The sequence below is a fragment of the Globicephala melas genome, chromosome 19 (genome assembly GCF_963455315.2).
Source record: "Globicephala melas chromosome 19, mGloMel1.2, whole genome shotgun sequence".
In the NCBI taxonomy this organism is placed as follows: Eukaryota; Metazoa; Chordata; class Mammalia; order Artiodactyla; family Delphinidae; genus Globicephala; species Globicephala melas.
Window position 1 is genome coordinate 6,352,232 of NC_083332.1, and position 20,366 is coordinate 6,372,597.

At 60.2% G+C, this 20,366-nt stretch overlaps 1 protein-coding gene across 2 annotated transcripts; it reads right to left on the reverse strand.

Moving 5' to 3' along the window:
* Positions 1-14,505: 14,505 nt before the first annotated feature.
* Positions 14,506-20,292, reverse strand: EMC10 (ER membrane protein complex subunit 10). 2 transcript variants are annotated; one of them, XM_060289246.2, is made up of 8 exons: positions 20,081-20,292; positions 18,759-18,831; positions 17,803-17,912; positions 16,800-16,904; positions 16,280-16,461; positions 16,025-16,118; positions 14,966-15,052; positions 14,604-14,744 (listed from the first exon to the last, which is right to left on the reverse strand). In XM_060289246.2, exons 1-7 carry the CDS (start codon positions 20,192-20,194, stop codon positions 14,966-14,968), a joined length of 765 nt encoding a protein of 254 aa, XP_060145229.1. In that variant the 5' UTR covers positions 20,195-20,292; the 3' UTR covers positions 14,604-14,744. The 2 variants fall into 2 exon arrangements, with proteins under 2 accessions (XP_030705869.1, XP_060145229.1); XM_030850009.3 differs by lacking the exon at positions 14,966-15,052 and having other exon boundaries at positions 14,506-14,744; positions 20,081-20,291.
* Positions 20,293-20,366: the final 74 nt, after the last annotated feature.

Sequence of the window (20,366 nt, forward strand, 5' to 3'; positions counted from 1 at the left end):
GTCCCAGTGGGAGAGGACGAGTCAGGGCCTGAGTTCAGGACCCTGGGGGCAGAGTGGAGGTGACAAGAGGATCAGGGCAGGCTCTGGGGGTGGGAGACGGGCAGGGAAGGAGGACCCGGTGTCTGGCCCTGGGGGACAGATGGGACCGAGGGAGGAGGAGTGGTTGTGGGGGACATGCTGAGCTCAGGGGGGTGTAAGGAGTGTGACAGGCCGGGTGACATCAGGGGACGAGGACCAGGGTCAGGGACCCAGGAGATGGTTTTAGGGGTCATGGGCCTAAAACTGTGAGGGAGGAACATGGGCAAAAGAGGGGGCCCCCACTAGGTGGCGGGCAGATATGGGGGACCTGGAGGCACAGGCAGGGCCCCACTGGGGGCGTCTCCCCGGGCCCGCCTCAGGCTGTGCTCCACCCAGACAGTAAATTCTGAGAGGGACACAGGAAAGAAGGCAGCGGGAGCAGGCGCCGGCAGGACACGCTGACCCGTGGTGATGGGGGCACTGGTTCCCAAGACCTCAGAGGTCAAAGGGCAACTTGTAAAGTAAAAAGTCAAGCAGCACGTGAGGGGAAACTGCTGGGGTCCCGGGACACTCCAGCTCAGGGGTGCCCCCAACACCCGCCTAGTCTCTGACTCCCTCTGTCCCTCCCTTTGGGTCCCTCTCTTGGACTCTCTTTCTGGGTGTTTCTGTCTCTCCATGTCGCTCTCAGCTTCTGGGGCCCCCTCCTGCCCCCTGTGCCTGTCGCCTGTCCCATCTGGTCCCAGACAGCCTGGCGGGGCTCCCTGAGTGTTTCTATTCCTGGGCCTGAGTGACCTCCCCAGGTGCCTTCTCAGTGGCGGCCTAATATGGTCAGAGCGGGAGCCCAGAGGGCAAGGGTGGGACCTGGGCAGGGGGCGTGGGGGTCCCTGCAGCCTCCCTCCTCCTGCTCCCAGCTCCCCCCCAGGCGCTAACGCCTCCTGCTCTGCAGGCTGGGCCAGCGCATGGATTGAGCGCTTACTGTTTGCCCCTTATGGTGGGTGCAGACGGGCCCATGCAGCCTTGAAAGCCCCCACCTGCTGGGGCCACCCCACTTCGCACAAGCCTGAGTCAGGCTGTCCCTTGTCCCAGGGTGCCCAGCCAGGCTGGTCCCAGAGCATCGGTTGGCGGGGGCTCCTGGGGATCCCCAGTTTCCCTTTGGGGGCGCCCCACGCAGGCCCCCAGGGGCGTCTCTGTGCCGGCCTGGTTGCAGGAGGGAAGGAGGGGGTCCGGTCACGCGGAAGGTGCAGGGGGAGGTGACAGCTGTCCCGTGCCCCCGGGTGCTGACAGCTGAGGCCCAATTTAGCTCTTGGACGGAGCCCGGGGCTAGCCAGATAAGGCAGTGAGGGGTGCAGCCCCGCCCCCAGGGCACCCCTTAAATCACCCGGTCGGGCCCTGGGGGGTGGCCGCCAGCGATGCCAGGTGAGAGGGGCCGCGCTCCTTCCTGACTCCCCGTGTCCCGCCTGCACAGCGCTGCCCCTCTCTCTCCGACTTTCCTGTGTCTCTCTCTCTCTCTCTCTCTCTCTTCCTCTCGTCTCTCCATCTGTCTTTCTGTCTCTTCCGATCTCCGACCCTCCCGCTCTCCATTTCTCCCCATCCTGTTCCTAACTCTGCCTCTGTCCTTCTTTCTGTCTCTCTTGCCCCATCCTCTCTCTTGTCTCTGTCTTCCCATGTCTATCTAATCTCTCTTCATCTCTTTCTGTGTATCTCTCCTCTTTCCATTTCTTTGTCTGTCTCTGTCTCCCCATCTCTGACCCTTCCGCCCGTCACTCTCCCTTCTTCCGTGTGTGTGTGTGTGTGTGTGTGTGTGTGTGTCTGTCTCTCTCCTCACTTCTCTCTTGGTCTCTCTCAGTCGCTCCCTGTCTCTGTCTCTCTGCCTCTCCCAGACTTTCTCTCCCCGTCTCTCTCTGGCCCTACCTCTCCATCGCCCCGGATGGAGGCCGCCTGGGGCCTCTGCTGCGGTTTCTGCTGAATAAAGCTGTTTCTGTCCTCACCTCTCCGCTCCTCTCGCCTCTTTTCCTTTCTTACCCCTCTGCCTCTGAGCTCAGCACCCCCGCCCTGAACCCGGGTGGGTGGAGGTCGGGAACCCGGGGCTGGGGTCGGGGTCGGGGTTCCTCCCTCCCAGAGACTGCAAGAAACAGAGGCTGAGAGACAGATGGAGGAGATAGGGAGAAAAACCGAGAGATGGACGCAGAGAGAGACCCAGAGACAGCAAGAGACAGGGACTCAGAGACAGAAAGACAGACGGGAATGGGGGCCACAGACTCAGAGATGGGAGAGCCAGTGGGACAGCAAGACCTAGATACGCAGAGAAACACAGAGAGTGAGACAGGGCGACATCTCCATCTCAGAGACAGGGAGATGCAGAGACACGGAGAGAGACTGGGAGGTCGAGAGACAGAGGTTAGACGGTGCCCCGCATCCCCCCAGACACGGCAGACTGGGCTGGGCAGCCCCCTCCCCCTCCCGCCAGGCGGTGCCAGGCCCCAGACAACGGGCCCTTGTCCTGACAGGGCCTTGACTCTGTCCGGCAGCTGGGGGCTGGGCTGGCTGGGCCCCGGTGTTGGGGGGGAGGGGCGGCCACCAGAAGCCTGGCCTTGGCCTCCACCCTCAGACTCTCCCTCCTCCCTCGACCTCCTCCTTCCAGCCTCCCTCTGGGGTCTCTGCGCACTCCCAGCCTGCTTTCTGCTCTGCCGGGGAAGGGGACAGGCATTTACGGAGCACCTGCTGGATGTACCTGAAATGCCTCCGGCCCCTCCCGACACCCTCTTGTCTCCCCTGTCCCTTCCTCTGTGCCCTCTGCTTGTTCTTCCTGGGCTTCTGGCTCCCTTCCTTGGAAAAGATGGGCATTTATTAAGTTCCTAGTGTTTGCCAGGCAATTTCCATACACTGTCTCTGCACCTTATACTCTTTTTGCTCTCCTGTCCCTTCCACCCTGTTTCCTTTCCCTTCTTCCTGATCTGCCTGGTCTCTCCTGCAAGGAAATGGGCATTTATTGAGCACCTACTGTGTGCTAGGGAATTTACAAACCCTGTCTCCTCTCTTATTATATACACCCTTTTCTCCCCTAATTCTTTTCTTCCTTCTCTATTCATTTCCTCTCCTTTCTGACTCTGTTCCCTCCTAGGGGAGGGAATGAACATATATTGAGGACCTACTGTGTGCCAGGCAGTTTGCACACCATCTCACCCTTCCTCACACCGTCTTCCTTCCCTGTCTCTCCTCTGTCCTCTCCTTGTCTTTCTGGGCTCTCTGCTCTCTGCCAAGGCAAGGAACACACATTTATTGAGTACCTATGGTATACCAAGCAATTGCTTGTGCTTCCTCTATTCTCCTCTCGCCCTCTCATCTCCACTGACCCGTGGTTTCTGCTGTCCTCTGCTTCTTTCTGCTCTCTGCCAGGAGAGGAACTGGGCATTTATAGAGCACCTATTGTGTGCCTGGTAATTTCCTTCCACTCCCCCTCCCTCCCCCTCGATTCTCCGTGTTCCTTCATCTCTGACTTATTTTCTGCTGTCTCTCCTTTCTTGGGGGAAGAAAACAAGCAATTATGGAGCACCTATTGTATGCCAGGCAATTTACACCCCACCTCATCTTCTCTTGCCTCTTTCTCCCTGCCCCGCTCATTCTGCCAGCTTCTCCCTTCTTGTGTTTTCTGGGCCTTCCTCGGGGAAGGGAACAAGCATTAACTGAGCACCTCTATGTGCCCCATGATTTGCCGGAACTGCCTCCTCTGACATCACCTCCTCCCTTCTGCTCCATCCTATTGCCTCCTCGGCCAACCTTCCTCTCACCAGTGTCTTCCTCTTCCTCTTGTTTGCCTTCTCTTCCAAGGAAGACAGTGTGCATTCATGGAGCACCTCCTGTGTGCCTCACCCACACACTCGCATGGTCTCTTCCTCATTTCCTCTCTTCTCCCTGGTTCCTGCTCTCCTCCAGCTTCTCCCCTTCCTCTCTGCCCTGTCAGCTCTCTCCTGCGGGAGGAACTAGGCATGTACTGAGCGCCTGCTGTGTGCTACTCCTATCAGCTGTCTGTCTGTCCCGGCTTGCCCCATAGGCCCTGCGCTCCCTTCTCTCTCCCTCTCTGCTTGCTTTCCTCCTCCTGGCTGCCTCCTCTGCTCGCTGCTAGGAAAGGGGACAGGCATTTATTAAGTGCCTATTGTATGCCCACTGCTTTACCTACACTGTCTCCTTCCAGCACAGCTTCTCCTGTTCGTTCTCTCTGCTGGCGTTTCCCCTCCCCGCTCCTTTTCTTCCTGTCTTCTTTCTCCCGGGAAGAGAACCAACACTGAAGAGCACCAACCGTACTCCTAGCTATTTCCACCCCTGGCCCTCCCTCCTTTGGCTGTCTTTCCTCCCGTTTCTCCTCTGTGGTGGTTTCTTCACTTCCTTTCTGACTTGGCTCCTCTCTCCTGACGAAGGGAATGAATGGGCATTGATTGAGCACCAGCTGTGTGCCAGGCTCTTCACAAGCCCAGTGTCCCCTCCTCACACTCTCTCCCTCTCCCTTTCCCTTCCTCTCTACCGCCTCTTCTCTCCCTTCCTGCTCTCCGCGTGCTCCACCAGGAAAGGGTAGGGGCACTGATTAAGCACCAACTGCGTGCTGGGCAGCTCACACACGCTGCTGCCTCTCCTTAGACCCTGTGTTCTCCCCTGCCCCCTCCTCTTCCTTCTCTGCAGCGGAAGCTCTCAATTTTTCCAGAAGGAAGGGATGTAGGCAGCGATCTCAGCCACCACGGCTGTGGAAGGGGCCCGTCATCTTCACCTCATGGTGCTGGGCACCGCGAGCTGATGACCGACTGGGGCTCCATTTGGATTTCCTCACTGGGGAAAAGAAAATGTGGATCACAATAGCCACTCCCTAGGGCGGGGGAGGGAGGGGTGACTGAAGGAGACCAGGAGAGAAAGGAGGCTAGACAGTGCTAGAACAAGCCCACGGGAGGGAGGAGGGGCGCTCATCCTGCTCTGGTCGTTGAGTCCTGACTTGTCGCCCTCGTGGCCCCCTCCCTCACCTCCCTGCGCGCTCTGCTCCGCCCCCGCCCCCGAGAAGCAGCTGAGGAAACTGAGGCTCAGGCGGGGGTGGGGGGGGGGGAGAATCGCCCGCCACTCGGCCCCCTCTCTCCCCCATTCTCTGGATCTCCCTCCGATTCCCAATCTCGCTCCCTCACTAGCTCTTTCTCCCCTCCCTCCCATTTTCTGGACCTCGCTCTCTCCGCACCTCTCGCTCCATCTTTTCTCTCTTTCTCTCCTCCCCTGTCTCTCACACGCTTCCTCTGCCTCTGCCCCATCAGTTTCTCTTGACACACGCATCGTCCTGCCGGAAAGGACTTCCCTCACACTGTGTTGCCGTTTGCTTCGCGCACACCTCGATCAGGTCCTTTTCATTCTTTCTTCCTGCAGCCGCTCCTCCTCTTCCCCCTCCTCCTCCCCCTCCTCCTCCCCCTTCTGATCTGTCTCGACCTTCTGTCCATTTGTCCGTCTCTCCACAGCCACCCGCTCACAGGTTTCCTTCCTCTCACCCTTGTTTTTCACCCTGATCCTCAGTTTCTTCCTCTTTAATTCACGCACCCCCACGCTCCTCCCCCACCCCACTTCTCTTCCTTAAACCGCGCTCCTATCCGTCCTTTACACCTTCCTCCGCCGCAGCCCCAGCTCGACTCCCCTGCACCGCCACTCTCAGCCTTTCTGGAAGCCCTTCTGCTTTTCCTTCTGCCTCTGCCCCGCCCCCCGCTCCTGGCTCCCACCCCGTCCATCCTCCTACCCCCGATGGGATGGGGTGCGGAGGCCCCAGCCCTGGGCTTCCCGCTCTGGGCTCTCGGGTTAGCCCTCCGCTCCCCCTTCCTCGGCTGCTGCGGTGTCTCCTCTCTCTACCCTCGTCCCCTTCGCCTCGTCCCTATGCCTCACGTTTACCTCTCACACCAGCCTCTCCTGCTCCTCCCATCTCCCCCACAGGGGCTATTTCCTTCCCTTCCTAGCCTCGCTCTCACTCAGTTTTCCTTGTATCTTCTTTCCATTGGCTTTTTACTCCTGACTCTCTCCTCCGCCGTCTACCCCCCTCCCCGCCTCTCTCCCGGCGCTGCCCTTCCTACCACCCTGTCCTTGTGCCCTCCCTTCCCTGGCGTGAGGGGCCAACCGCCCCCTCAGCCCTCACCGCATGCCTCGTCTCCGTCTCTCATGGTCTCTTTCTCCCACACCTGCTGCCATACACCTGGGGTTTGCAGCGTCTCCCCTCCCCGCTCTCCCTGCCCCTGTCCCCCGTCCCTGTCCCGTCCTTGCTCGACTCCCACAGCTGGGGAGGCCCGTGCGGTAACCAACGGGGGCGGGACGGCTGCGTCCCCGCGCTGGTGGTATTTTTATCCTGTCTCGGAACAGACGGTCCTGTGATTAATGTTTCACAGCTTACGGAATTCATTTCATGTTCTGCCAGGTCCTGGGACCATCAGCTGCACGTTTCTGCCGCCTGCAGCTCATCGTTAACTGGGACACGGGGACACTGTCCCGTGACCTGGCGCGCTATCACTCGAGAGGGGCAAACCTTCCCTTCCCTCCTCTCTGCCTCCCTCAGTTTCTCCCTCTCTCCCCGCTTCTCCTTTCTGAGCCCCACTCCTTCTCCCCCTTCTCCTTGCTGAGCCCCACTCCTTCTCTCCCCCTTCTCCTTGCTGAGCCCCACTCCTTCTCTCCCCCTTCTCCTCGCTGAGCCCCACTCCTTCTCTCCCCCTTCTCCTCGCTGAGCCCCATTCCTTCTCTCCCCCTTCTCCTTTCTGAGCCCCACTCCTTCTCTCCCCCTTCTCCTTGCTGAGCCCCACTCCTTCTCTCTCCCCTTCTCCTTTCTGAGCCCCACTCCTTCTCTCCCCCCTTCTCCTTTCTGAGCCCCACTCCTTCTCTCCCCCTTCTCCTTTCTGAGCCCCACTCCTTCTCTCCCCCTTCTCCTTGCTGAGCCCCACTCCTTCTCTCCCCCCTTCTCCTTGCTGAGCCCCACTCCTTCTCTCCCCCTTCTCCTTGCTGAGCCCCATTCAATCTCTCCCCCCTTCTCCTTGCTGAGCCCCACTCCTTCTCTCCCCCTTCTCCTCGCTGAGCCCCACTCCTTCTCTCCCCCTTCTCCTCGCTGAGCTCCACTCCTTCTCTCCCCCTTCTCCTTGCTGAGCCCCATTCAATCTCTCCCCCCTTCTCCTTGCTGAGCCCCACTCCTTCTCTCCCCCCTTCTCCTTGCTGAGCCCCACTCCTTCTCTCCCCCCTTCTCCTTGCTGAGCCCCACTCCTTCTCTCCCCCTTCTCCTTGCTGAGCCCCACTCCTTCTCTCCCCCCTTCTCCTTGCTGAGCCCCACTCCTTCTCTCCCCCTTCTCCTTGCTGAGCCCCACTCCTTCTCTCCCCCTTCTCCTTGCTGAGCCCCACTCCTTCTCTCCCCCTTCTCCTTGCTGAGCCCCACTCCTTCTCTCCCCCTTCTCCTTTCTGAGCCCCACTCCTTCTCTCCCCCTTCTCCTTTCTGAGCCCCATTCAATCTCTCCCCCCTTCTCCTTTCTGAGCCCCATTCAATCTCTCCCCCCTTCTCCTTGCTGAGCCCCACTCCTCTCCCCCTTCTCCTTGCTGAGCCCCACTCCTTCTCTCCCCCTTCTCCTTGCTGAGCCCCACTCCTTCTCTCCCCCTTCTCCTTGCTGAGCCCCACTCCTTCTCTCCCCCTTCTCCTCGCTGAGCCCCACTCCTTCTCTCCCCCTTCTCCTCGCTGAGCCCCATTCCTTCTCTCCCCCTTCTCCTTTCTGAGCCCCACTCCTTCTCTCCCCCTTCTCCTTGCTGAGCCCCACTCCTTCTCTCCCCCCTTCTCCTTTCTGAGCCCCACTCCTTCTCTCCCCCTTCTCCTTTCTGAGCCCCACTCCTTCTCTCCCCCTTCTCCTTGCTGAGCCCCACTCCTTCTCTCCCCCCTTCTCCTTGCTGAGCCCCACTCCTTCTCTCCCCCTTCTCCTCGCTGAGCCCCACTCCTTCTCTCCCCCTTCTCCTCGCTGAGCTCCACTCCTTCTCTCCCCCTTCTCCTTGCTGAGCCCCATTCAATCTCTCCCCCTTTCTCCTTGCTGAGCCCCACTCCTTCTCTCCCCCCTTCTCCTTGCTGAGCCCCACTCCTTCTCTCCCCCTTCTCCTTGCTGAGCCCCACTCCTTCTCTCCCCCCTTCTCCTTGCTGAGCCCCACTCCTTCTCTCCCCCTTCTCCTTGCTGAGCCCCACTCCTTCTCTCCTCCTTCTCCTTGCTGAGCCCCACTCCTTCTCTCCCCCCTTCTCCTTGCTGAGCCCCACTCCTTCTCTCCCCCTTCTCCTTGCTGAGCCCCATTCAATCTCTCCCCCCTTCTCCTTGCTGAGCCCCACTCCTTCTCTCCCCCTTCTCCTCGCTGAGCCCCACTCCTTCTCTCCCCCTTCTCCTTGCTGAGCCCCACTCCTTCTCTCCCCCTTCTCCTTGCTGAGCCCCACTCCTTCTCTCCCCCTTCTCCTTTCTGAGCCCCACTACTTCTCTCCCCCCTTCTCCTTTCTGAGCCCCACTCCTTCTCTCCCCCCTTTCTCCTTTCTGAGCCCCACTCCTTCTCTCCCCCTTCTCCTTGCTGAGCCCCACTCCTTCTCTCCCCCTTCTCCTTGCTGAGCCCCACTCCTTCTCTCCCCCTTCTCCTTTCTGAGCCCCACTCCTTCTCTCCCCCCTTCTCCTTGCTGAGCCCCACTCCTTCCCTCCCCCTTCTCCTTTCTGAGCCCCACTCCTTCTCTCCCTCTTTATTCACCCGGCTCTTTCCTGTCACACCTTTGGCTTTGTTCTGTTTTCCCTGCTGTCACTCTCTTCTCTCCCTCAGTCACCAAATGCCCTCGGGATGGCCGCCCAGGTGTCGAGGAGGGAGACTGTCCTCCGTGGGCCTGGCTGGGGTCTGAAGAGCCACCGCCCACCCCTCCCGGCGCCTCCTGGCCTCGCGCTGCAGCCTAGTCTCGCCTTACTTTCCACTTTTCTCATTTCCTCCGTGTTCCCCGGTCCCTTCTTGCCACCACGTGCCTCCCCGCTGGCCTCCCTCCATCCTCTCCTCAGCCTGGACCTCCCCCTCCCTCCGCCCCTCCCCTTGGCCTCCAAGAGTGTGTGTGTGTGACACTGGCGGGACGCCTCTCTCTCCCTTTCCCTCCTCTGTCCCCCCTCCCTCCATCCTTTTCTCTCTCCTTTCCTCCTCTCCCACTCTCTCTGCCTCTCTCTCCGTGCCGTCTCTCACACCCGTTCTCTCTCTTACACACATATATACACACACTCATTCTCTTCTCATCTTCTTTTTACCGTATCCCCTCCATCCTTTTCTCTCTTCCTCGGTCTCTCCTCCCCTCCCTCTCGGGTCTCCCTGAATCTCTCCCTCTTTCCCCCCCACCCCGGCTCTCTGGGAACCTCCCCAGGGCTCACACCCCTTCTCTCTCCGCTTGCTTGTCTCCCGGCTCGTCCCCTCCCTCTCGGGTCTCTCTCTGGAGCGGTTCTCTCCCCCCTTCGCCCCATCTCTTCTCTCCTCCAGCCCCCCTCTTTTCTTTCTCCCGCTCCTGTGTCTCTGCCCTTGGCTTTCTCTCCTCTCCTGTCTCCCTTCTACTTTCTCTATCTTGCTTCTCCTCTGCCTCTTTCCTTTTTTCCACTTGCTCCCTTCATCCTCCCCGCTCCAGTTCACCCCTTTTCTCTCTTTCAAAACCACTTGCCTCTTCCTCTCCTGCTTCCCCTACTCTGGTCTCAACACGCCCTCCCACCTCTCCTGCTCCCCCCGCTCTGGTCTCAATGCCCCCTCCCGCCTCTCCTGCTTCCCCCCTCTCTGGTCTCAATGCCCCCTCCCCCCTCTCCTGCTTCACCCCCCTCTGGCCTCAATGCCCCCTCCCCCCTCTCCTGCTCCCCCCGCTCTGGTCTCAATGCCCCTCCCCCTCCTGCTTCCCCCCCTCTGGTCTCAATGCCCCCACCCCCTCTCCTGCTTCCCCCCTCTGGTCTCAATGCCCCTCCCCTCTCTCCTGCTTCCCCCCCCTCTGGTCTCAATGCCCCTCTCCCCTCTTCCCTCCATTTCCTCTTCTGTCTGCTCATCCTCCCGCTCCTCCCCTCTGTGCTCCTGGCGGCCCCGCCTCTTCTCTCCCCTCCCTCTGTTCCTTTCCTCTTTCTTTCCTTCTTTCTTCCTCCTCCTTTCTCTCTCCGACCCTCTCCCTTCCCGTCCCCTCCCCATCCCTCCCCAGCTCTCTTCCCACCTCTTTTCCTTGTTTCTCCCTCTCTGCCCCTCCTCTGGGGGCCTCCCTGTCTCTGCTCCTCCCACTTCTCTGCCTGTCCTCCCCTCTGAGTGGCCCCCTCTCCCCTCCTCACATCCGTCTCTTCTCTCTCCTCTCCTCGCTGAATCTCTCCTTCCCCTCATCCCTCCTCTTTCTCACTCTACAGTTTCTCTTTCTCTAGCCCCTCGCACCTTCTTTCAGTCTCTCTCCTCCTTTCCTTTGTCTCCTCTCCCAATCTGTCTTCTCATCTCCTCTCTCTGTCTCCGGAGGCCCCTGCCCTGCCCTGCCCAGCGCCCCCTCCCCCGCGTGTCCTCGCCCTGAGGGCTCCAGGGGCTCCTCTCTCCCTTTCCCTCTCCTGCCCTTGGGGCTCTGAGGTTTCCAAGTTCTGAGCAGATGGCAAAGCCAACCCAGGGAGCCCGGGGCCGGGCTGTCAGGCCAGAGTCCCCGAGGTGGAAGGGCCTTTGTGACACCCATTTTCTCTCTCTTTCTGTCTGCCCCGGGCTCTGGACACTGCCTGGAGGGATCAAGTCTGCCCCAGGTGCAGGGAGGATGGAACGAGGCCGGGCTCAGAGGCAGGGAGCAAGCTGCCTAAAGACGCACAGCAAGTAAGTGGCAGGGCCAGGACAGGGTGGGCCGCCCTGCAGCTGGCTGGGATCTGCTCCTTCTTGACTCTCCGGCCTGAGCTTGCTGGGAAGCGGGCTGCCGCCTCTGCTCCGTTCCCCTGCCCAACCCTCCACCATGTTCTCTTCCTCAGGCAGCGTGAAGCACAGCAGCCGCTGGGAGGACCTCACACGACCCCACTTCACAGATGAGAAAACAGGTGCCTGGTGTTCCTGAGGACCAGCATCTGCTCAGACAGAGACTTCATGGGAACCCCAACCTTCCCAAAGGATCGACAGTGCCCCCTCTAGGGTCCTCCTCTCCGCTGAGACGGACCACATGGGTCAGCATGATGCCTGACCTCCCCCAGTACCGCCCAAGAGGCATTCTCAGACTCGGTGTGATCATCCATCACCACCTACTGGCAAAGGACAAAACTGCAACCAGCTCTAATAAACACTGGGAATGACCCCGACAAAAGAGGACAGTGCCAGGGGGTGGCAGAGGGGCTGCGGGAGAGGAGGGGGAGAATTTGCAAAATTCTGTAAAAATTAAAAACTTGACTCCTAACCAATACATAAACATCATACTCAGCAAGCTTCTTGGTGCGCCGACTTAAATCTCCGGACTTCGTGGGTGTTTCCCAGTCATGCTACAGGCAGGTTCTCTCCTGCACTGCCATGGAAATGCACGCGTCGCTGCTCTGGGAAATGAAGGAGAGTGGGATTTGGTTTACACAATTTGCTAGGGAGCCTATTTCCAGGAACTGGGCCAAACTGAGTTTGTTTCCTCTGCAGTGACCTTGCTGAATGGAAGCTGGGTGCAAGCAAAGGTGAATGTTCACAGCCCGAGAGTCCCCAGTCACTGGCCCTTGATCCTCACCTGGAGTCTCTCTGATGGGCTAAATAAAGAAACCTCTAGAACTGTTTCCCGAAGCTACCTGCTACAATGCACAATTTGGGGGTGGCAAAGATTCTTTAAAAATACTAAAATTAGGGCTTCCCTGGTGGCACAGTGGTTGAGAGTTCACCTGCCGATGCAGGGGACACGGGTCCGTGCCCCCGTCAGGGAAGATCCCACATGCTGCGGAGCGGCTGGGCCCATGAGCCATGGCCGCTGAGCCTGCGCTCCACGGGAGAGGCCACAACAGTGAGAGGCCCGCGTACCGCAAAAAAAAAAAAAAAAGAAACAGTGACTAAGCTCTCCAGGGATGGGCAAGAATTAGATGCGAAGTTTAATCAGAAGAGAGCCCCAGGGAGCCTGCACGAGGTCGGACACTGACTAGAATGTGCCACAGGGTAACCTTGCTGGCTTGAGAGCAGTCAAAAAAAGTCTAAGAAAAAAAGAATGTGGGACTCCTCTCATGGTCCAGTGGCTAAGACTCCACGTTCCCAATGCAGGGGGCCTGGGTTCGATCCCTGGTCAGGGAACTAGATCCCACATGCCACAACTAAGAGCTCGAACGCCACAACTACGCATCCCGCATGTGCAACTAAGACCCGGCACGGCCAAATAAATAAATAAATAAAAATAATGTAATCAGATTGACAAAGACCTCAAACCTCGAGCCACTAAAAAATAACAAAATGGGGGCTTCCCTGGTGGTGCAGTGGTTAAGAATCCGCCTGCCAATGCAGGGCACACGGGTTCAAGCCCTGGTCCGGGAAGATCCCACATGCCGCGGAGCAACTAAGCCCGTGCACCACAACTACTGAGCCTGCGATCTAGAGCCCGCGAGCCACAACTACTGAGCCCGTGTGCCACAACTACTGAAGCCCGCACGCCTAGAGCCCATGCTCTGCAACAAGAGAGGCCACCACAATGAGAAGCCCGCGCACCGCAATGAACAGTAGCCCCCGCTCGCCGCAACTAGAGAAAGCCTGCGCACGGCAACAAAGACCCAATGCAGCCAAAAATAAAAATAAGATAAATAAAATAAATTAATTTAAAAAAATACCAAGGCAATGTGAGTCAGCGGGAGGTTTTGGGGCTCTCAGGCCACTTGTCACTGTGCAGAGGGGCGTGGCTGGCCCCCCAGGGGGTGGGCTCTGAGCTCCCACGGGGCTGCAGGGAAGAGGCGCAGCAGGATCAGGGTCCAGGAGCATCAGAGGACGGAGGTGGCACACGGAGGTCTCAGCAGTATCAGATGAATCACAAGAGGAATTCAAAAACACAAATGCTGCCATGGAGCACAGGACAAGAAGAGTTCTCAGAAAATCCCAATAGTGCTGCCACGCTCCACGGGCACGTGTGCACTTAGGTCACGTGTGCATTTCGTGAGAAAGTCAGTTGGAGGAGAGCGGGGTGAATGAGCGTAACGCCCCTTTCTGGCGGCACACGAAGGACGAGGCCACTCTCTGGGCAAGGAAAGAACTGCAGAAGATACAGCGCACGAGGCAAGTGGCAAGCACGGGACAGTGTACAACCTCGAACATGGTACCTTTGCTACGAGGAGGGGGAAAGAGCACACGTTCCTGTTTGTTGGTGTCCGCACAGACACTCCGGGAGGGAAAACAAATGGACTAAAATGATCAACTGACCACGGAGACAAGGCTCCACTGCGCACCTTCCTCGGCTGTTTCCCCTGTTCACAAAACGTCTCTAATCTGCCTTCGTATTCTACTTCGAGTCTGCGCGAAGTCATTCAAAGTCACATCACAGGCAGATCAGCGACAGAGCCGCGATGTCGCACTACTTATAACCACATAAAGCAGGAGGCAAGCTGAACGTTGAACGTTTGGGGGACAGTTTAATAAACTGCTATACAGACACCGTGGAGCCTGACGCAGCTGTTACCATGACAACGGCGGCCATTTTTTGGTGTTTCTGAATAGCACACACAGTGACCAGGGGAATTCAGCAGTGCCGGTACATCCTGACCGCCTCTTAGCCAAGTCAACAGTTGCACTGGGTTGCTGCAAGTTGTAACTTTCCAAAATGTTTACCTATTTCAATATGTTGCCTTGTCAATGTTTTTAAACAGACAAAAGCAGAAGGGGAGATAGATAGCAAGGACCCAGCAAAGTCCCAGGGAAGATACCCAGGCCAGGAAAGGGATTCTATTTACATCATCTGGCCCCTGACTCCACTAAATGTTTGTTTTGACTTTCAACATCACTTCTTCAAGCCCAGAAGCCTATGGAGGGCCTGGCATCCTGATGGCAGGAACTCTCAACTCCCACTAACAGCCGTGGGCAGATATAGGCCAAAACAGGGGACAGGGCTGCACGGAGGGATGGAAAAGGGGGCACCCGTGGCCAGCCCACCCCTGTTCTGTGCCAGCTCTGGGCTGCGAGGAGCCCCAGGGTGCCCTCAAGGGCAGACAGACAGGAGGCTGGTGTCCCAATCCAGTGTCAGACAAGTTAGGGGTATCATCTAACCTGGCCAGGCAGGGCGAGAAGACCACGACAAAGGCACAGCGGCTGGAGAGAACTAGGCATGTTCCCAAACTGCAGGCCTCAGGGGGTGGGGTGGGGGGAACCAGAAGTGAGGTCAGAGCTGGACCAGGAGCTTGGGCTCTATCCTGTGGCAAAGGGAAGCCTCTGGGGCTACAGCGGGGCCACAGGGGAGGGCGGGGTGCAGCAGGACCCAGAACCCACCGCCCTTCCGCCACCAGTGACGCCAAGGCCCAGAGGGAAGGGACTCCTGGGGAGGGGGCGCTCTCCTACCCTCATGCGACGGGGAGACAGGAGGGGCCGGCAAATCCTTCCTGTGATGACCAAGGACACGAGCACGCTGGGCAGGAAGGGCGTCCGCTGAGGGAAAGAGGACGGGGCACTCACGGACCCTGGGCCCCTCACCGGCCACCGCCTCCGCCGCCGCCGCCGCCCCCGCCCTGGCCCCCGGCGTCCGGTGCTCCCGACATCATGAGGAACAGGACCACGGGAATGATGTACATCCACTGTGAGCCAGACAGGATGGCAGAAGGACAGACGGACAAACAGGGAGACAGAGAGAAGAGAGGGGAGAATAAGCAGTGTCCGGCCCAGGGTGGGGAAGGCGGGGGCCAGCGTGAGGGGAGGCAGTGAGGGAAGGGGGCCCAGGTCCCCTACTCCACTACGGGTTGGGGAAGGGCTGGCGGGGTGCAGGGACGGGGGAGGCGGGAGGGGGCTCGGTCCTCACTCAGGCCTCGTGCGGTGGCGGTGCAAGCCCGGGGGCAGCAGGACGCAGGGCTGTGAGCAACACGGCCCCCCCCAGGATGAGGTGCCACTGAGGAGGGAGGGGGCGCAGGTCAGGGCCAGTGGCGGCTGTGGCGTCCCGCGGCCATCAGGGAGGGCAGAGCCAGGGGTGGGCGAGCTCTCGGCCTCTCTGGGCCTCAGTTTCCCCGCAGCTCGGCAGTTAGGCTCTCCTGACATCAGGAGCTCCCGGCACACTAACCAAGGCCCCACGGACACGGCGCTCAGCGCAGTCAGGCTCGGCATCCTCCCACCCGAGGCCCCGAGGGCCCAGCCACACTGGCTTCCACTGTCCCCTGCCCTTGCCTGGGGTGGGACCACCTCCTCCAGCCCCAACGCCTCCTGCGCCCGGGGCCCTGGGCCTCAAGAGCTGCTCTAGCAGCACAGGCTCACCCTCAGCTGCCAGCTCCCAGCCTCCCGGGCACCTCCCGGCACAGCCCCTCCACCTACCCACCCCCCAGGCCTGGCTGGCGGAGCCCACCCGCTCCCTCCTTTCCAAACCTCCCTGTTCCTTCGAGGTCTCTGCCATGTGCCCCCCACACCCCAGCCTCACAGCCTGGTTCAGGCCTCATCCTCTCCCCCAGACCTTGGTCCCAGCCTCCTCCAAGGTCGGACCCCGCCCCTCCCTTGACCACGCCCTCCTCAGTGCGCTCCCTCCCAACAGGCAAGCCTGACCCTGCCTGTGCTTTTTGTGCTCCAGCGCGGCACCCGAGGGGCTGTCCCCAGTCCCCCTCACTGCCCAGCTCCGGGCCGGCCACTTGCTGAGACCGGATGCCCCGTGAGCACCGCCACAAGCCGACGCCGGCAGGCCAGGGTGCGGGGCTCCAGTCCTCGGCTCAAGCCAGGGGCCAGGAGGACGCGCATAGACATGCCGGAGAAGTCCAGCAGGCCCTCCACACTGGAGGCCCAGCGGAGGGCCGTGGGCGAGGGGAGCAGGGCAGGGGGGCTCAGGATGGGAGGGGGGGGCCGCTGGGGAAGGGGCCGGGGGCGGCAGAACCCCACTCACATATTTCGCGAAAAAGGACTTCTGCTCCTGGGGGTTCTTGGCCTTCTGGGCCTGCTCCATCTCCAAGCGCTCGATGAAGGCTGCTGTCTCGGGCCTGTGGGTGGGGGTAGAAGGGGGGGAGGGGATGAGGGGCCGGGAGACCCCGCGGCACCCTGGAAGGGTGGGGGGAGGGGCAGGGCCGGAGTGAGAGGCAGCGGAAGGCCGGGCCAGCGGGGACAGGGCTGGCTCTGCCCACCGCCCCGCACCCGTACTCACCCTGGCGCCGGGACCGGCGGCTGCAGCTGCACTGAGGTGTTGAACAGCTCCAGGTCCACGTCCTCCACTTCGTGGCCCCGGCAGCCCCCAGGGTATGTCACCACCGACACCCCCACCACGTTGCCGGCCACGTCCACGTGCAGGGTCAGCTGGTCCGAGAGGTGCGACTCTACCAGGGAGCACTGGGGGAGGAGCGGAGGGGGGTGAGAGGAGGGAGGCCAGCAGGGGCTGCTGCCCAGGCCTCGCTGACACCAGCCACCCCCCCAAGCCTCCTTCCCCACCCCACAGGGCCCCCGAAGCAGCTTTCAAAGCCCTCCATGGCCCCCTGCCAACCTCCAGCAGAAGCAACGGCCTCCCCAGGGCCCACCAACTGGATTGTCCCCCTCCAGCCCGGGAGACCCTTGAGGGCAAGGCGAGGTCCTTAAATGCTGGAGCGCGAACAGTGGAGGCCAAAGGGTAGAACCCAGGCTAGAGCGGGCGGGAAAAGCAAGGATGGGGGCTGACCTCATCACCGACTCACCGCGGGGACAAAGGAGGAGACGTAGCCACCGGCTTCTGGGCCGTCAGGGGCCCCAGGCCGCCGTGGAATCCGGACACGGTACAGGCCATTCAGCGCTGCCACATCCTGCAGGGCAGAGAGGGGAGGGTGGCAGTGAGAGGGGCAGTGCCCAGCCCCCACCCGGTCTGGACACCCACTGGGCCCACAACCAGGAAGGCCCTTCCCCAGTCTCGCCCAGCCAGCATTCCCCACTCCCTGGCCCGGCCAAGCCCAAGACTCCTCCCACTGGGTGCCCCACCCGGGGGGAGACCACCACGAGGAGAGCAGAGGCCAGCCCAGCGACAGAGTAAGTCCCGAGGACACTTCCCGCAGGTCTGGGTCCAGCCCCACACCCGACCTCCCCGGTTATATGAGCGGCTGGTTCTCACTGTGGGCGACTGTGACAGGAATCACGTGGGCACCACGCAGGAAGGCTGGCCGGGCGGGCCTCAGCCTGATCTCTCCCACAGCACTGGCACCCATGGGCCCGCAGCCGCCCAGAATAAAGCCTGCGTCCCCAGCTTCCCTTGCAGCTCCAACTGGTCAAAGGGACGGAGTGGAAGTGGATTGTGGCAGCTTTCTCGAGCTTTCCCCCAAAGCCGGCTGTTCCCTCTGGCCCTCCTTCTTCCCCTCCTCTACCTTGCTGCCTGGAACCTCCCCGCCGCCCCCGCCAGCCCCACACCTCCCTAGGGAGGACCCAGGCGGACCTGGAGGAGGCCACAAAGCAGGGCCACAGGAGAGGTAACGTTCTCCTGCTTAACCATGCTGCCGTGGGAATCCCTTTTTCCTCACAAGCAAATCTTGCACTAAGTGTGAAGCACCTTGGCTAAATCTAGCAGAGCGAGAGGAGCTGACTGTACGAAAACCGTGGGGAAGAGAGGGTGCTGCGCAGAGGAAACAGCTCAGGCAGAGGCCCCGAAGTATGCGTGTTGTGCTCTGAGGCACGTGCCCCCAGCCCCAGCAAAGCGGGGGGTCCCGTCCTCACCCGGAGCTGGCCCCGCTCCTCCTCACTGAGCTGCCGCTGCGACAACGACAAGGTGCCATCTTGCTGGCTCCAGAGCAGCGAGCCCCGCTTCCGGAAGTGGGCACTATCATCTGTGCGGGAGCCTGGACGTCAACCCTCGCAGCCACCAGGTTGCTTCCCCATCCCGAGCCCCCATTTTCCCACCTAAAAACTGGGGACAGCCCCACGTGTCTCTGAAGCCCTGCCTCTGCCTTGCTAGGTGACCCAGAGTCGCTCACGTGACTTAAGTGGGCCTCAGTTTCCCCAGCTATGGAATACAGGGGCTGCAGAGCTCGGGAGCTCCCAACCACCGGGCTTTCTTGGGCAGATGCCAGGGTCTGACTGGGGAGGTCTGCAGAGGGTCCGAGCTTCAGTGTTTAAAACAGGTGCCCCCAGAGCTTGGGGCCTCAGACTGGGTTATAAGCCCCTGGGCCACACTGACATCTATGCTCTGGGAGTCTGGATGCCTGAAATGTGGCAGTTTAAGCTTGGCTTTAGAGAAGGTCCCACCTCTACCATTCACTTGTAAAAGGACCTTGTCTGGTATCCCTCCGAGCCTCAGTTTCCTCTTCTGGAAAATGGGGTTATCCCTAACACCTATTTTGGGTGACTATTCTGAGGATGTCTGAGTTAATATAGATGTTTGAGTTAATACATCTAACCACTAGGGAAGGGCATGGGGCAATTGGTCAAAGTCGGCTCTGAGGTTATTACTGCCATACCGACCTTTCTGAAACTGGCATTTGTCTTACAGGTATGGGAGTCTTCAAAGACAGAGCTTCTGTTCGCCGCCGCCCCCACCTCCCCAGTGTAGTGCAAACACACTCCCAAGTGCAAAGCTGTAAGTGAATGGATGGCGTATCTCACGCTGAGTGGCACCCGAGTTCCTGACACAGGGCACTGGGTAAGTGTCCGGGTCAGGACGTTGCTGGACTCACCGATCTCAAATGAGTGCTCCAGCAGCAGCCCCACGGCGCCGCAGCCCTCACCCTCTCGACTTTCCGCCCCCGCCTGCAGGTGATAGAGAGGGCCCCAGGTAAGGACCATCAGAGCCCTCAGTCCGGCAGGACCCACGGACCCCAGGACAGACAGACCCGCAGACTGCGGCAGGAGCCTTATTTCCATACCCACATCCAAACACTGACGCTTGCCCACTATTCCACCGGGAACCGCCCATTTCATGAAAATTCATGATCTGGACGGGCCAGAGACAACCAGAGCCTGCAAAATAGCGGAACCTCGTTTCCAAGGCAACTATCTCCAGGTCACTTTCACACCTAGCATCATAACTATTCATGAGTTAAAAGGCATCCTTCCCAAGCTAATATCCACGTGACCTCGTTTTCACCTTCACAGCCCCAATAGCCACGATGCCGCCCGAGTTCCACCCCTCTCAAGCACATTCAAGATTCCATGCCTTCCTTTTCTCCAACTCTCCACATCTCTCCTGACTCTCTACGTCCTCAAGCCTGCGCTACCTCGTTCCAGATTTTAATCCGCGAGCTCAAGATCCCGCCCTCTCATGCATATTCGGGAGGCGGAACTCCTCCGAGAGCCCCCCCCCCGCCTCTTTAATTTTAGCCACCCCGACGTCTGATTTGCCAAGATTCCACCCGGGCCACACCTCCTCAAACATATTCATGACTGAGGATCCCTAGCGTCCGAATGTTAAGGAAGTTCTTGCCCCAACCTTCTCTTTCGGTGCAGCCTCGTTTTCACCGCACCCAACGCCCAGGTGCCAAAGTCCCATCCCAAAATGGGATTAGGGGGCTTCCCTGGTGGCGCAGTGGTTGAGAGTCCACCTGCCGCTGCAGGAGACACGGGTTCGTGCCCCGGTCCGGGAGGATCCCACATGCCGCGGAGCGGCTGGGCCCGTGAGCCACGGCCGCTGGGCCTGCGCGTCCGGAGCCTGTGCTCCGCAGCGGGAGAGGCCACAACGGTGAGAGGCCCGCGTACCGCAAAAAATACAAAACCAAAATGGGATTAGCTAAGGCCCAGAAAGGGGATGGCAAAATCCCATAAGGAGCCCCGCCCCCTTATGCATATTCACGAGCTAAAGCCTTCCTAACTATCCTCTCGCTTTCTCCCAGTTGTGCGGCCTCATGAATGCGCAGAACTGCAGCCTCGCTTTCCCCGGTTCTTTTACCTCGTCTTCCCTCTCGGTCCTGCGCAACTTCGTTCCCACCTTAACCGACCTAAAGGCCCAAGACCCACGATTTCCGTCAACCCCGCCCTATGTGCACAGCGAATAAGCACTCACCCCCCGCACAGCGGCCCCGGACCGGCAACCACTACCCCGCGCCCGGCTGGGGGCTGCTGCCGCCATCAGCAAGAGCAGGAGCAGCCGAGTCGCCCCAGCGCCGGGCGCGGCCATTTCGGACCCGTCCCACCAGCCAAGGGGCTGGAGTGAGCCGGGCGCCGCGGAGCACGCCGGGAGGAACGGCCCGCATCCCGTCGCCCGTGCGCCTGCGCCGGCTCTTTGCGTCTGCGCACTAGCGCCCGCCCGCTACCGGCGCCTGACGTCACGGGGCGGGCGGCGCTCCATC

Coding starts and splice junctions, on each gene's coding strand:
- EMC10 (XM_030850009.3), bottom strand. CDS start 20,194: ATGGCCGCGCCCGGCGCTGGGGCGACTCGGCTGCTCCTGCTCTTGCTG. Junction 17,913..18,758: donor GGAGCACTCATTTGAGATCG/GTGAGTCCAGCA, acceptor GCTCCCGCACAG/ATGATAGTGCCCACTTCCGG. Junction 16,119..16,279: donor CCGCCGGTCCCGGCGCCAGG/GTGAGTACGGGT, acceptor CCCCACCCACAG/GCCCGAGACAGCAGCCTTCA.